The 15,463-nt window shown below is 56.7% G+C and overlaps 1 protein-coding gene across 14 annotated transcripts in view; it reads left to right on the plus strand.

The window, feature by feature from the left end:
• RERE (arginine-glutamic acid dipeptide repeats) overlaps positions 1 to 14,658 on the plus strand; it is a 492,528-nt gene extending 477,870 nt beyond the window's left edge. For 13 of the 14 annotated variants that reach the window (XM_017856041.1, XM_017856039.1, XM_017856040.1 and 10 more), the window contains 11 exons: positions 1,152 to 1,314; positions 2,270 to 2,362; positions 2,850 to 3,049; positions 4,245 to 4,406; positions 5,196 to 5,309; positions 5,559 to 6,937; positions 7,063 to 7,285; positions 8,133 to 8,853; positions 10,744 to 10,890; positions 11,424 to 11,604; positions 11,928 to 14,658. In XM_017856041.1, the coding sequence (XP_017711530.1) occupies positions 1,152 to 1,314; positions 2,270 to 2,362; positions 2,850 to 3,049; positions 4,245 to 4,406; positions 5,196 to 5,309; positions 5,559 to 6,937; positions 7,063 to 7,285; positions 8,133 to 8,853; positions 10,744 to 10,890; positions 11,424 to 11,604; positions 11,928 to 11,961 (3,417 nt within the window). In that variant the 3' untranslated portion in view covers positions 11,962 to 14,658. The remainder of the gene's footprint in view (positions 1 to 1,151; positions 1,315 to 2,269; positions 2,363 to 2,849; positions 3,050 to 4,244; positions 4,407 to 5,195; positions 5,310 to 5,558; positions 6,938 to 7,062; positions 7,286 to 8,132; positions 8,854 to 10,743; positions 10,891 to 11,423; positions 11,605 to 11,927) is intronic. The other variant, XM_017856042.1, reaches the window with a different exon arrangement.
• The last annotated feature ends 805 nt before the right edge of the window (positions 14,659 to 15,463 follow it).

Consider the following 15,463-nt stretch of genomic DNA (forward strand, 5'->3'; position numbering starts at 1 on the left):
CCCCCCCCCCCCCCCCCCCCCCCCCACTTTCCCCTCTCTCTTTTTGGCTCCTCCATTCACAAGACAGTATTTGATGAGGCAAAGTGGGGGTGCAGGTACCTCCAAGACAACTCCCAGCATCTAGTCGCCAAGCTAATAGACTTTCTACAGTGTTGATTTAATTAGAGGGGAACTGGGTGCTCTGTGCTGTCTCACTTGACTGTGATTTTTATTTTTATTTTTTTAGTTTTAGGTAAAGAGACTTTATCTTGAATGTTTAAAAAATCATCTTTTGAGTGTAGGGTGAGGCGGCAGCCTGCAGCGCTCTGAGGGCTGGGAGTGCCCAAAGTGCCCTTTCTTTAAAAAGCTTACGTTTGCTGTATTTCCAAAAAGATGTCTTGCTTTTGTTTCTGCTGGGCCATGAAAAGACCTTGGATGTGTGACATTTCACCTTTGCATCAGCACCACTGTGTCTGTCCTCCTGTAGTCTTTCTTTGTCAACACAGTCTTTCTTTGCCAAGCCCAGTCCTTGCCTCTGGACATCGTGCCGGCATGTCAGATGTGGGCCTTCAGATGGAGCCGGCTGGAGGCTGTGGAGCAGTTTCCTGAGCGCGAGGTCTCTGTTCTTCCCGACCTGCTTGGCCCTGATTCCTCACCACCTGGGCAGTTTGCTTTGGTTGGTTGGTTGTTTCCGGGGGAGTCTTAACTGGCTGGGCATTTCCTTCTCACACCTGTGTGATTTCACTGGCATTATTGTAAAGAAAGCATCACTGTGTTCACACACATGCACAGACTGACATGTACACACAGCTAAGTAAGCTCCTCGTGGGCAGGAATCTTCTCTCCTTTTCGTCTATTGTGGATGATGTACCTCCCATGTGTACAACAGTGGTGGGGTCTGACATAGCAGACACCCAACAAGTACTTGTTCTTGGTGTCTGGAGGTCAAGCTGTGCTGGACTGAGGAGGCAGACCCCATTCATGCAGTCCATGGGCAGCTCAGTGGCTGTTTCTTGGACAAGCCCAGTTCTTCTCCCCACTCCAAGAGCGACTGGTCTTCATTCTCATCTCTGGTGCGGCTGTTACCCAGCTTTCCACTCTGGCAGAGGGGGTGCGGTGGGGCATGGAAAAGCCCCAGGCCCTCCCTCATAGTCAGCCCTTCTCTTTTGCAGGGGGAGCTGATCACCTTCTATTACTATTGGAAGAAGACCCCCGAAGCAGCCAGCTCCCGAGCCCATCGTAGGCACCGCAGGCAGGCCGTGTTCAGGAGGATTAAGACTCGCACTGCGTCCACACCCGTCAACACACCCTCCAGACCCCCGTCCAGTGAATTCTGTGAGTAGGGGTCTTGGCACCACAGTGAGCGGAGGGGAGACTGTTCACAGGCAGCCTGTCCCACTCTGGGCCCATAGGAGCTGATGGCTCCAGGAAACATGAGTGGGTGTGCACCCGTGTTCCAGTGCATGTGTGAAGTCTGACCCAAATATAGGCCTATGGTGGGGGTGGGGAGCAGGGTGAGGATTCAGGAGAGACTTTAGAACATTATTTGTACATTTAAATATTTCTCATAAACTCGACATCATCTTAGGTTTTTACAAAAAATACACATCTTGGCCTGGGATGTTTTTGGCCTTTTCCCGGGGAGGTTTTTCCATTTGACAGATGATGTACTTGATGTCCTGTTTGAATTCTCATTGCACTTTTGGTTGTAATAAGATCAGATTAACACTTTCTTCTTTTTCCTCCTGCTTTACCAAGATCCTCTTTTTGGTCCCAGTATGATGTACAATCTAATGATGCTGGAGCCCACACCTTCTCACTCCTAAAAAACTGGGATGTAGCAAAAATGCCTCATAGCTCTGTCCTGGCCTGGGACGCTGAACCTGAGGGGCGCCTGTGTTGCTCATGCAGGCGACCAGAAATCACCTAGCAGGACTGGTGGGGGACACTCGGTGAAGATGGAATTTCTCAGGATTGCCTGGACGTATTAGGGAGGGGGGCAGCATGGGCGCACTTGTCCCAGTTCAGACTCACCCGTTACGGGCATCAGTGACAGGGCAGGCCCTTAAGTATGGCCCCTCACGCACAAGCCCTCTGTTCTGGTGACTGACACTGCGGAGCTCAAAGTGGTCCTTTACAGACACTGTCCCACCTCAGCTTGTGCATCCAGCCACTCTGGCTGGTGGCCAGAGCCTGCAGCAAGCCAGAGGTCACAGGGGACCCCCCCCCCCGCCCTGGCTGAGAATAATGGTGTCTTCCCCCACCCTCACTATGTGCCTGCCTCGCCCAGTGGACCTGAGTTCAGCCAGTGAAGATGACTTCGACAGTGAGGACAGCGAGCAGGAGCTGAAGGGGTACGCCTGCCGCCACTGCTTCACCACCAGTAAGTGGCCTCGTCACGCCCCTGGGCTGGGGAGGGGGCACAAGCACTTCTGTGTTCTGAACATTTCATGCATCCATCTGGAAACCTGCCAGGGACAGTACTGGATTTGACATTTACATTGTGCTTCGGGATTCGAGAAAGTTAGAAATGTTTAGTTTACTCCCCTGCTTGGCAGTCGGTATGGAATACTGACTGGTGGGCAGGACAAGCTGAGTGGGATCGGGGGTTAACACTGTGGTTCCTAGGAGCTTGCTGCCAGCTTTTCCTGGGCACCCCAAGATGAAGTGGGCAGCAGATGCTTCTGAATCCCTCTCCTCCTGGCCCTGGGGGAGCAGGGCAGCACTAGCTCTGGGGTGTTGGGACCCAGGGCTGCATGGTGCTGGTGGCATCAAGTTTGGGTAGAGTCCACAGAAGGGCCCCTCTGCCCAGACATCCGCAGGGAGAGGGAGGGTTTCCAAGGCTGGCCCCCGCCACTTCCCTCCCACAGCTTCCAAAGATTGGCACCACGGAGGCCGGGAGAACATCCTGCTTTGCACCGACTGTCGCATCCACTTCAAGAAATACGGCGAGCTCCCACCCATTGAGAAGCCTGTGGACCCACCACCGTTTATGTTCAAACCCGTCAAGGAAGAGGATGATGGGCTCAGTGGGAAGCATAGCATGAGGACGCGGCGGAGTCGGGGCTCGGTGAGTCCCCTGGGGCCATGGGGCTCCTGGCAGCTTCCTCAGTTTCCTGGGATGTGTTGAGGCTTTGAGCCTTTGAGCCTGCCAGGGGGAGGAAGCGAAAGTCTTGTTTACCAAACAAAGCCCTGGAGGGGAGCTGCTTTGCCTGAGGCAAGGCAGTAGCTTGCCTGTGGGCTGAGAAGAGCGCGCTGTTCTCTCCTTCGAGGGGCCCCAGGGCGGCATGCTGCCCTGGGTTTTATAGCAAGCTCTTAGCTTCTGGCTCAGTGCAGGCTCTCCAAGGCCCTCGGAGCTTCTTGCGGTGTCAATTCCATTGTAGCAAATCTCTGCTATTTTAAATTTGCAGGCTCTTTTGTGTTAGGGTGTTTGTGGTTTTTTTTAAATGTTTGATCCCATTTTGGAAACTTGTGGTACATTTTTCTGCTCACTGCATAGCTCCTCCCATAGAGAGACTTTGTTTTCTAGGTTGGAAATGTGCCAGAGACTTTGGGAGAGGCTTTTTCTAGGTTTGGGGCTGAGGGTACTGACAGGGTCTTTCCCTTGAGCCTCCCCATGGCCCCTTCAGGCAGGTGGGTGGGACCTTCCTCTGCCCCTTGTATGCTGTCAGGGCTGGCCCACCCCCCGCTCACTCAGAAGGGAGCAGTCCACTAGCCAGAACCGTTGTCTCCTGATCTCTTCGGAGCTCTCATGGCTTTGCAGAAACATGCTGAAGCCCTCAGCGGCTTGGGGAGCTGAGCTGCTTTATTTGACAGCTTCATCTCTTTGGGTCACTCCCTGTCCTGTTAGATTAAATCCACAAGTGTTTGATTTCATTTGGTTTGGTTGGGAGAATGGACAATTATGAGTAATAAACAGAAAGGGTAGGGTGCTTTAAAGATGGCCCCAGTCAACTTTCTGCCGCTCAGAAAGCGTGGTTCATTTCCAGCACACGTTGTTCAGGACAGTCCCTTGGGATGAGTGCTTTAGGTTTGAGAGCCGCTTTCTGGCATGAGCCCACCCATTTCCCCACCTCTTCCCTGAGCTACACATGGACCTTCACGTAGCCAGCGATGGGCAGGGCAGCCTGTTGTTTGCCAAGGTCTGGGATTTGCTGAGAGGCTGGTAGGATGTGCTCTTCAGGCTCCTTCCTGTGGGTTGGGCTCAGGTGGGCCCACATGGGGACCGGGAATCTGTGTCATCAGTCTTTGGTTTGGGTGGGCAGATGTCGACACTACGCAGTGGTCGGAAGAAGCAGCCAGCCAGCCCTGATGGTCGCACCTCACCCATCAATGAAGACATCCGCTCCAGCGGCCGGAACTCCCCCAGCGCTGCCAGCACCTCCAGCAATGACAGTAAAGCAGAGACAGTGAAGAAGTCGGCCAAGGTCAGGTGCTGGGGGAATAGTAGGGGCCATTCTGTCCCTCCCTCCCATTAAAACTGGGTTGCTGGCGTTCGTGATCAGCTCCCTCAGACACAAGGATGCAGCTCAACATTGTCCTGGCCTGGGGGCTGTAGACTGAAGGCTGGAGGCCTAGAGAAAGGGGCTCCAGCACCAACCCTTGGGGGCCACCTCTGCCTCAAATTTCCCAAGTTCTCAAAGGTAGAGAGTGTGGGGAGTGGTTAGAACGGCTCCCTCCAGAGCCAAGTACAGTCCTCCCTCGGTATCTTCTGGAGGTTGGCTCCAGAGCCTTCACCGCCCAGGATACCAAAATCCACGGGTGCTCAAATCTCATATACGTTGACACAGTGTTTTGCACATAACCAATCACATCCTCCTGTAGACTCTAAATCATCCCTAGGTTACTTCTACTGCCCAGTACAATGTAAACGCAGTAAACAGTGGTTCCACTGCCTTAGTTAGGAGACAATGACAAGAAAACACTGTATGCATGTTCAGTATAGATGTAACCATCATAGTCCTGCCTACATTTTCAGTCCACGGTTGCTTGAATCTGAGGATGCAAACCCACAGATGCGGAGGGCTGGCTGTCATTCCCACCCCCAGATACGTGTTCCTTCTTGGCCCTAGTTGACCCTTCTAGAGCTTTTTGCTCCTGGAGATGGAACTCAGAATGAGGGAGCAAAGTGTCTGTAAACTGTCGTCATTTCCCTGCTGAGGCTGATGGGATGGCCTCCCTTGGCCTGATTGCTCCTTGTGGGCTTTCCCCTGCAGAAGGTGAAGGAGGAAGCCTCTTCCCCTCTTAAGAGTACCAAACGCCAGCGGGAGAAGGTGGCCTCTGATACGGAGGAGGCTGACAGGACCAGCTCCAAGAAGACAAAAACGCAGGTGAGGTTGGCCGCTGAGCCTTGCTGAGTTAAGTTAATGCTTCTTCAGAAGCCCCCAGCCGGGGTTCTCCCTAGTCGGTGGCCATGCCCTGTCTCCTAGCGTGGGGCTAGAGTGGCCCTTGACACTGGCTGGGTTGGGGCACGACCTGTGGTCCTGGAGCCAAGCTTGCTGTGTGTCCGGCGCTGGCGGTACAGAGCAGACAGGGCTCTGCCCTCCTGGGACTTCCATCCTTCCCTTCTCTGACTTTAGGAGATCAGCCGGCCCAACTCGCCATCTGAAGGTGAGGGAGAGAGTTCAGACAGTCGCAGCGTCAACGATGAGGGTAGCAGTGACCCCAAAGACATCGACCAGGACAATCGCAGCACGTCCCCGAGCATCCCCAGCCCCCAGGACAATGAGAGTGACTCGGACTCGTCAGCCCAGCAGCAGATGCTGCAGGCCCAGCCCCCAGCCTTGCAGGCTCCCACTGGGGTCACCCCAGCTCCCTCCTCAGCTCCTCCAGGGACCCCTCAGCTGCCTGCGCCAGGGCCCACGCCCTCTGCCACTGCAGTTCCCCCGCAGGGCTCCCCCACGGCCTCCCAGGCCCCTAACCAGCCACAGGCTCCCACAGCACCTGTTCCGCACACCCACATCCAACAGGCACCGGCCCTGCACCCCCAGCGGCCGCCCTCGCCGCATCCCCCGCCACATCCCTCACCGCACCCCACTCTGCAGCCTCTGACTGGGTCGGCAGGCCAGCCCTCTGCACCCTCTCATGTCCAGCCCACCTTGCACGGTCAGGGCCCACCTGGCCCTCACAGTCTGCAGACGGGGCCCCTGCTGCAGCACCCAGGCCCCCCACAGCCCTTTGGCCTCCCTCCCCAGGCCTCCCAAGGCCAGGCCCCTCTGGGAGCCTCCCCAGCAGCAGCGCACCCTCACACCTCCCTGCAGCTGCCAGCCTCTCAGTCGGCACTGCAGTCCCAACAGCCTCCACGGGAGCAGCCCCTGCCGCCAGCACCCTTGGCCATGCCCCACATCAAGCCCCCGCCCACCACTCCCATCCCCCAGCTGCCGGCGCCACAGGCCCACAAGCACCCTCCCCACCTCTCAGGGCCCTCGCCCTTCTCCATGAATGCCAACCTGCCGCCCCCTCCAGCCCTGAAGCCCCTGAGCTCCCTGTCCACACACCATCCCCCGTCGGCTCACCCCCCACCCCTGCAGCTCATGCCTCAGAGCCAGCCGTTGCCCTCCTCACCTGCCCAGCCCCCCGGGCTGACCCAGAGCCAGAACCTGCCCCCGCCTCCTGCCTCCCACCCCCCTACAGGCCTCCACCAGGTGGCCCCCCAACCCCCATTTGCTCAGCACCCCTTTGTCCCTGGAGGCCCTCCTCCCATCACCCCTCCGACCTGCCCCTCCACCTCGACCCCACCGGCGGGACCTGGCACCTCGGCCCAGCCACCCTGTTCTGCTGCGGTGGCTTCAGGAGGCAGCATAGCAGGGGGGTCATCCTGCCCACTCCCCACGGTCCAGATCAAGGAGGAGGCTCTGGACGACGCTGAGGAGCCTGAGAGCCCCCCTCCCCCACCAAGGAGCCCGTCCCCTGAGCCCACTGTGGTGGACACCCCCAGCCACGCCAGCCAGTCAGCTAGGTAAGCTTCCTAGAGCTCCGGGACAGGTCAGGCACAGGTGGGCTGGTGGGGGCAAGTTCTTGTGGGAGGGAGGGACAGGGTGGGTTTTGGCAGGAGCTCCCAGCAAGATCTGTGGCTTTTCTTAGGTTCTACAAACACCTGGACCGGGGCTACAACTCGTGTGCACGGACAGACCTGTACTTCATGCCTCTGGCCGGGTCCAAGCTGGCCAAGAAGAGGGAGGAGGCCATTGAGAAGGCCAAGCGCGAGGCTGAGCAGAAAGCCCGAGAGGAGCGAGAGCGGGAGAAGGAAAAGGAGAAGGAGCGGGAGCGGGAGCGAGAGCGGGAGCGCGAGGCAGAGCGGGCAGCTGTGAGTCCAGGGTTGGCGAGGTGTGAGGGGGGCGCTGGTCCGTCCTGCGCCTGGGAGCCACGCTGGGCCACCCAGCACTGCCCTTGGCTGCCTGACTCCGCCTCCTGGCAGCTAGAGGGTTGGGTGCTATTTACACTCTCTCTCCACGCCTGACGGGGGCTGCACGTCCCAAGCTGCCGGGCTAACTGCGCATGGCAGGTCTAGGCTGACTCCCAGCAGTAACTGGGCATCCTCCTGCCTGAGGGCCTTCGAGGAAAGGGCCTGTCCTTCCCCTGTAGCCTTTGGGTTCCTAATTTCTAAGTAATTTGAAGGAGCCAGGGAGAAGCACAAGGGGTGCCTTGAGAGAAGACCCGAGCACTCAGGCAGTAACCAGGCCTCGAGCGGCCTCTCCAGCTGTCCTGCCTTGTGGCCGCCTCATGGGCTGGGCGCTGTGGTGGTGGCCAGCTCTCTGCTGTCGTGGGGAGGAGAGGGCAGCCAACCCAGGAGGTGGCATGAGGGGCTCCCGGTGAGGTTCCTGGCCTGCTGGGCCCACTCACCCGTGCCCCCTGGCTGTCACTGCCAGACACACCCTCACACGTAGACACCTCACGCATGAGCTTTGTCTCACAGGGACACACTCCCATCTGGGCCTGAGGGGAGCTGCGGGCACAGATGAGCCCGACCCTGCAGGGCCTGGACTGCATCCTGGTGTCAGGCCAAGGCCAGGGCCGGGTCTCCGTGGAGGGACCAGGGTGGCCTGTCAAAGCAGAGCAGGCCAGGAGCAGGACCAGGTCCACCTCCGCATTGTGGGCCAAGCGGAGACCCCAGGCGCTCTGGGGGCCCCTCACATTTTCTTTTCCTTCCGCAGAAGGCATCTAGCTCAGCGCATGAAGGTCGTCTCAGTGACCCCCAGCTCAGTGGTCCTGGCCACATGCGGCCATCCTTCGAGCCACCACCAACCACCATTGCTGCCGTGCCCCCCTACATCGGGCCTGACACACCTGCCCTTCGGACTCTGAGCGAGTACGCCCGGCCCCACGTCATGTCGCCCACCAACCGCAACCACCCCTTCTACATGCCCCTTAACCCCACGGACCCCCTGCTGGCCTACCACATGCCTGGCCTCTACAACGTCGACCCCACCATCCGCGAGCGGGAGCTCCGGGAGCGGGAGATCCGAGAGCGGGAGATCCGGGAGCGAGAGCTGCGGGAGAGGATGAAGCCGGGCTTCGAGGTGAAGCCCCCAGAGCTGGACCCCCTGCACCCAGCCGCCAACCCCATGGAGCACTTTGCCCGGCACAGCGCCCTCGCCATCCCCCCGACGGCCGGGCCCCACCCTTTTGCTTCTTTCCACCCGGGCCTGAACCCCTTGGAGAGGGAGAGACTGGCCCTGGCGGGCCCCCAGCTGCGGCCCGAGATGAGCTACCCTGACAGACTGGCAGCCGAGCGCATCCACGCAGAGCGCATGGCGTCACTGACCAGTGACCCCCTGGCCCGACTGCAGATGTTCAACGTGACTCCACACCATCACCAGCACTCACACATTCACTCCCACCTCCACCTCCACCAGCAGGACCCCCTCCACCAAGGTGCGTGCCCCGGCGTGGCAGGTGGGACAGAGGCACGGGGAGGGTTGCAGAGCCTGATGAGTGACAGTCACCATCCAGGAGCAGAAAGTGTTCTTTTCTGAACAGATTCCTCATTCTTGGCAGATCTTAGAAGAGCTCAGCATCCACTACCATCATGGTTTTGCTGTATCACAGTCTCTCCTTGGCCCCGCAGCTCTCCAGAACTGCAGGGCCTCAGACAGCTGCAGCACGGGTGAAGCCTGTGTTATCAGCCCTGTGCCTGGGATGGAGGGAAGTGGCCTAGGCCCACGGGGCAGGGTAAGGGCAGCACAGCAAGTGTTATGTGGCCTTTGGAGCCAAGGAACGTACAGATGAGGCACTGCACTACTCAGGGGTCACTTGGTGAGAATTAAAAGCATGGTCCTCTTCTCTTGAGGAGCGAGGCTGGGCAGGCCTCCTGCTGGCTTTGGCTGAGTTCTCCGAGCTGACCCACCTGGCCAGGGCTGCCCAGTCCTATCCACCCTGGGAGTAGGAGCTCCTGAAGGCTGCTCATTTACCAGCTGTGGGGAGGCTGCTCTGAGGCAGAGGTGAGATGGCGCAGGAGGGTGGCTACTGTGCTAGAAGGAGGCAGGTTCACCGCTCCATGGGACTTGGAGTACAGGTCCCGTGGTACAGCCTGTGTGCGGGGCCTCCTCACCAGCCACCCTCCAGTGTGGGGCAGGATGACTGAGAGGCCAGGGCCCAGAGGGAGGGCGGGGAGCCACCTTGCTTGGAGGCACCAGGCGCCTCCCCTGCCCCTGTACCCAGTCCTGGCATGGGAGAGCACTCACCATTGCCATCCTCATATCTGAAGCTCTGTTGGCACCTGGTGTAGACCTTACAAGCCTTGGTCTAACCAGTGTTGAGGATAGGTAGTCATTTGCTCATTCATGCATCATTCATTCAGCAAGTGTTTACTGAACCCCTGGGATGTGCCAGGCAGTTGTAGGTGCTGGCAGAACCCCTGTCCACATTTACCTTCCAGTTTGGGGAGATAGTTGAAAGATGTGTGCCAGGTTGTGAGAGGTGGAAAGTGCACGTTCTGGAAGAAAATAAATCCAGAAGAGGGAATCAGGAGAGCTGGGGGCAGGGGCAGTGTGGCAGTTTTGAGAAGGCTGTCAGGAGAGGCCCGCTGAGGAGGTGAAAGGGCAAGCTGTGGGAAACAGGGGCGAGAGCAGCCACAGAGGCCGAGGGGGGCTCCCAACCTTCCAGGGACCCCCGGGCAGCACGGCTGGAGGTGGCAACCCTGAAATCCCTGCCAGCGCCTGTGTTGGCTGGAGCTGGGGGATAGGAGGTGAGGGCAGGAGGTGGTGTGGTGAGGTCAGATCAAGGCAATGTTCTGAAGGGAGAGACGCAAGATTTGGTGCCAGCAGAGAAGAGAGGGCAGTGCCAGGCCGCCGGGTCCCCATTCTGCACCACTCGCTCTGCTGGCCTCCTTTGGGTTCTGTGAGTGAAAGGCAGGGAGACAGCCCTTGGCAGGGGGTGCCAGCCCAACACCTGCTGGGGCAAGGCTGTATGCTCCTGTGACCTGACAGGCAGAGGGCAGGCCCAGGTGGCTGACGAGAGGGACCCTGCTGATCCCGGATCCTTGACCAAACTGGACTAGGCTTGCCTGCTGGGGGCGCTCCACAAGGGGACGAGGAAGTACCTGCATCAGCGGTGGGCTCATCACTTCTCTCCGCCTCTGGAGCTGTTGTTGAAGATGGAAGCAGCCACTTTAGGGCAGGGCCACCTGCAACCAGGTGGTGCCTCCGGCCCTGGGGACCCGGAGCCAGCTTGGGCTAGGAGGGAGTCACGGCCATTCCAGCCAAGGGCGACAAACATCGCAGAGCCGCGCGCCGCCTCCATCTGGCCTTTTTGTCGTTTCTTTAGGCTCAGCAGGCCCCGTTCACCCGCTGGTCGACCCCCTGACTGCTGGCCCCCACCTGGCTCGCTTCCCCTACCCGCCTGGCACTCTCCCCAACCCTCTGCTTGGACAGCCCCCTCACGAGCACGAGATGCTTCGCCATCCAGTTTTCGGTAAGACTTCCCCTCTAGGAGGGGTGGGGAGGCCGTGTGAGTTGGGTTGGGGTCTGGTCTGCTGTCTTCATTCATTCATTCATTCATTCATTCATTCATTCATTCATGCGTTGAGCAGGCAGGTTCTTTCCCCCTGCATGCAGCGGGCCCATGGGGGAAATAAGCCTCCTGCACTCTGGGGCTGCCTGGGGTAGGGGTCATAAATGCATCAGCCTTGCTAAGAGCCAGGACTGCAGGACCAGTGAAAATAGCAGAGGGGGCTCATAGCAGGTCTCTGAAGGAGAAGCACTTGGGCTGAGGCCTGGAGCATGTGGAGGAGGGGCCAGAAGGGTCCAGGCAGAGGCTCCCAAGGGTACCTCCTGCCTCCCCGGAGGCTCTGCCTTCCGGCTGTCTGCGGAGTCTGGGAGGGGCTGGCTCCTGTGTCCATGCTGGCACTTCTCCTGTGCTCCTTGCCGTTTGCTGTTCCTGTGCTGCCCCGGTCTTGGCCAGTCCTCTGGCTATTTCTGTAGCGCAGGTTGTTTTGTGTTTGGCAGGCACCCCCTATCCCCGAGACCTGCCTGGGGCCATCCCACCCCCCATGTCAGCAGCCCACCAGCTGCAGGCCATGCACGCCCAGTCGGCTGAGCTGCAGAGACTGGCCATGGAGCAGCAGTGGCTGCATGGACATCCCCACATGCATGGTGGCCACCTACCAAGTCAGGAAGATTATTACAGGTGAGGCGGGGTGCTGGGAGGGAGTGGAGGGGGATCTGAGCCCAGGCTCCCACCAAACCCCCCATGTGCCCACGGTGCTTCTCCCGCAGTGCCCAGGGCCAGGCTCCTCCCCCTCGGCCTGCTGGGCCCTAGAGGGGACATGGCGGAACCACGGTGATGGGAGAAGGAGAGGAAGGGAGGTGTTGGGAGGGTAGGTCAGCTACACAGGAGGCTGCAGGCTTGGGGTTGGATTGCCTGGCTATTGCCTTTGGGGTTGCCCCCAGCCTGCCTGACTGCCTGCCTAGGCCTGAGACTAAATATGCTTTCCTGTTTTGTCTTTGCAGTCGACTGAAGAAAGAAGGTGACAAGCAGTTATAAGTTATTTATTTGTTAACGCTGGCTGTGGAAACCCCAGTTCTTGGGGAAGAAACAGGACTTTTACATACAATAGGAGCTGCAAAAGCAAAAGAATATCTTCTAAAGATTTCTTTATATATTTAAAACCCACAACTAAAATATATCCACATAATAGTGTTCGTTTGTCGAGAGGATTTCCCGAGACTGGTTTGGATCTCCCTGCATGACAGTCCCCCAGAAACTTAGTGAGTCCTGGACTGGACTGAACATCCAGAAAGCTTCCCTGCAATCTTGGGGTTTGGCTTTAGTTTTCTTTTCCTTGATTTCTCAGTAGGTGCTAGAATCCAGTTCACACCCTTCACTGTGCGTGCAGACACACTGACACACTCCGCCACGAGTGCTCCAGAGCCCGCGAGGCTTGCAGATCGGTGGCATAGGAATTTGGAATCCAAGAGCTATAATTTTTAAAAAAATCTTTTATTTTAATACATTGTAGGAAATCTTCATAATTTGAGAAAGTTCTGCAGCATGGCTTTTTACGTCTGTAAATAAATAATTTTAGAACAGCCTTTTTTTTCTTCCATAAACTACTATTGTGATCTATTTTTTCCAGCCATGTCACTAATTGTGAATTCCTACCAACTATTGACAGAATACAGAGTTGATTTTTTAATAAAAAGTTATATATAATTATCCCTTTAATTAAAGGGAGCAAAGGGGCGTTCCACATGGACAGAGAGGCTTGGGCCGAGGCCTGGTCACAGCAGCGAGCATCCAGGGTTTGCAGGGACGATGTTACAGACTCTCTGTTTTGCTGCCTTGCGTTTCACTTGTGTCTGCTCCTAGCCTGTGCTCTGCCAGCAGCGCAGACTTCTGCTCCATCAGACCTCTTCCATTTTGCACAGGGAGTGCGGGAGGTGAATGTTCACTTTCTGTTCTCCGGTGTCACTGTTCTGTTTCCACGAGATGGAAAGCGCATGGGCCTGTGTCCGTTGTAGATTTCCTTCTAGATTTCTATGTACACACACTTGATTGTTGTGGATGAATGTCTTTTTTAATATTCCAAAAATTTCATCATCTAAGAAATTCAAGAAAATGATTCCATACAAATAACTCAGCACACGAGCAACCCAGGGCGTATGCCTGCCAAAGGGATCTACTAGAAGGCTGCCCTCTCATGCTCATTGTCATTTGGATGTTGTGATGAGGACGGCCCCGTCATTCTTGCCGCAGACTGAGGCCACTTTTGAGCCAGGGAGATCCTGGAGTTAAGACAGGTGTTGGGGGCAGTCTCTATTTTACCCTAGGAGCAGGTCTGCATGGTGACCTCACCCCGCACTGGTAAACCATTTGAGTCCCACTCTTCATCCTGGAAGTGGGAACTGGAGTCCCACCCACAAATGTGCAGTCAGAAAGCCGGCTTTGTGGGGGCCGCTTCTTAGGAGGCCAGGCCCTTCTGAGCAGAACAGTCCTGGAGAGAGCCCGCCCTCCTTTCCAGGGTGCAGCCGTAATGCACTTTCTCCCAGGCTGAGTGCAGGCTCTTCGGGGTTGTCTCCCCTCTGTCAGCCCTGCTTCCTGCCAGGACATGTCCTCTTCCGATCTTTTTCTCTCAGACACTTGACAGCTCTTCTGCCATTTGTGCTGGTCCCATCCCAAGAATTGTAGGACAAAAAGAGACCACACTGGGTCAGAGGACACAAAGGCCACCTAGGACCCAGGCTGCAGAGGGAGCAGGAAGAGAGGCTGATAGTTTGATCCAGAAACGAGCAGATACTAGCTCAGATTCAGGTTCTGGAGTCAAATAGGGGCATTTCCAGTTTCTTTTAAAAACCATGTTTGGTTTCAGTTGGGATAGGATTGTTTTGTCTGTTGAAAATGTTTCTAGGTTTTTTTTTCCTTCCATTTTTCTCTCATTCCATTTCTGCCTTAACTTTAGTTTCTTCGCGGGGAGGAAAGCTCACACCTTCTGTCCTGGGACTTCAGACCACATTGGCTTGGAGGCTCGTCTCCTCCTGGGGTGGGGACAGGCTCTCGCGGCGGGCTTGTTCCCATGGCTCTGAGTGAGGCCACTTCCTGCTGGACTGCCAGACTCCTGCATCCAGGCCCCCACCTTCTCGGCTTTTGGGTTTTCTGTCTGTTTGGTAGAACACAACATCTACCGTTCAGTGAAACCTTCTTTATCTCCTCCTCTGTCATCCGTTTTTCCAAAGAATGAAGAGTCGAGTCCTCTGAGGTCTGTGCTTGAAAACTGTCTGAAGGTGTTCTCGTTAGGTTTGCTTTTCTCCCCGTATCCCAAGGCGAAGCACTGAGATTCTTCCATCTAAAAACCCTCGACCTGAAACCCTCACCTGGTCAGCTACAGTTTGTTTAGGAGGCCCTGACCTTCACAGTGTCTTTGAAGCCCAATCACTTGGTTTCCTTCAGATTTTCCTCCCTTTGTTCGGGGTTTGATTTGGCTCCTCTGTGTGTGTCCGTATCTTGTTCAGTGTCCACGAGGTTGAGCTTCACTCCACTGCGGCAGAGGCAGAGTGCACACTCGGATTTGCTACGTTTCTATATATCTTGAAGCTAAATGTATATATGAGTAGTTCGCCGTGAGATAACACAGTGTGAACAGTAGACACCCAGAAATCGTGACTTCTGTGTTCTCTCCATTTGAGTATTTTGTAATTTTTTTGAAATATTTGTGGACATAAATAAAACCAAGCTACACTACAACCCCTGGGTGTCTCCCATGCGCTGTCTCATTCCTGGAGAGTGGGCAGGGATCCTGGCTGTTGCCCCAGGTGGGGAAGGAGCAGAGGGAGAGTCGGCTGTTCCCTGCTACTCGGGACCCTGTTTGAGCGGCTTCCAGAAACGTCCTCTGTCTGGGAAGAGGCTTTCTCTGGTGAGGGTGCCATCTTTCTGTGGAGGCTCCCCAAGCAGCGGGATGGGCCCTAAGCAGGCATTGGCATTGGGACTAAAAGCATCTTCCCCTACCCCTCGCCATTGACCCCACACCTCTAATCTGTGGACGTTGCCAGCGTGTATGGGCGTGTGGCAGCCTCCCTGCTCAGGAGACGTCAGAGCCGCCCTCATCTGTCTCTCCCCAAGGCCTGCCAGTGCCCCCGCACCCCACCCTCCCGCCCAGCTCTAGAGTCGCGCTCAGGTGGCAGATGTATCCCAGTCCTAAGGGGCTCTGACCCTCCAAAGGGGCAGCAGGAGGCCTGCAGCATGTGGACATGGCCACACGGGCAGGCGTTGTTGGAATCTGCGCTGTGGCTTAAGAACCTGTCGAGGGCATTTTCCTGAAGCCTCAGGATTGTCCCCGGAAGTGTGTCCACCCCTTGTCATCTGGGATAGGGCCATGAGTTTCCAGATGTTTTGGGACATGGGAAGAGAACAGCCCAGAAAGCTGTTGGTAAACTGCCCTCAAACCAGGCAGGATCCGCCACGTGGTAAAGACTAGGGGAGCAGCAGACACCAGGCACTGCCTCACTCAGGATCTGAGAAAGCATTGCCATGCAAGGACCCGAGTGGCACA

This window comes from Rhinopithecus bieti, unplaced genomic scaffold (assembly GCF_001698545.2).
Source record: "Rhinopithecus bieti isolate Rb0 unplaced genomic scaffold, ASM169854v2 scaffold_40368, whole genome shotgun sequence".
Lineage (NCBI taxonomy): Eukaryota > Metazoa > Chordata > Mammalia > Primates > Cercopithecidae > Rhinopithecus > Rhinopithecus bieti.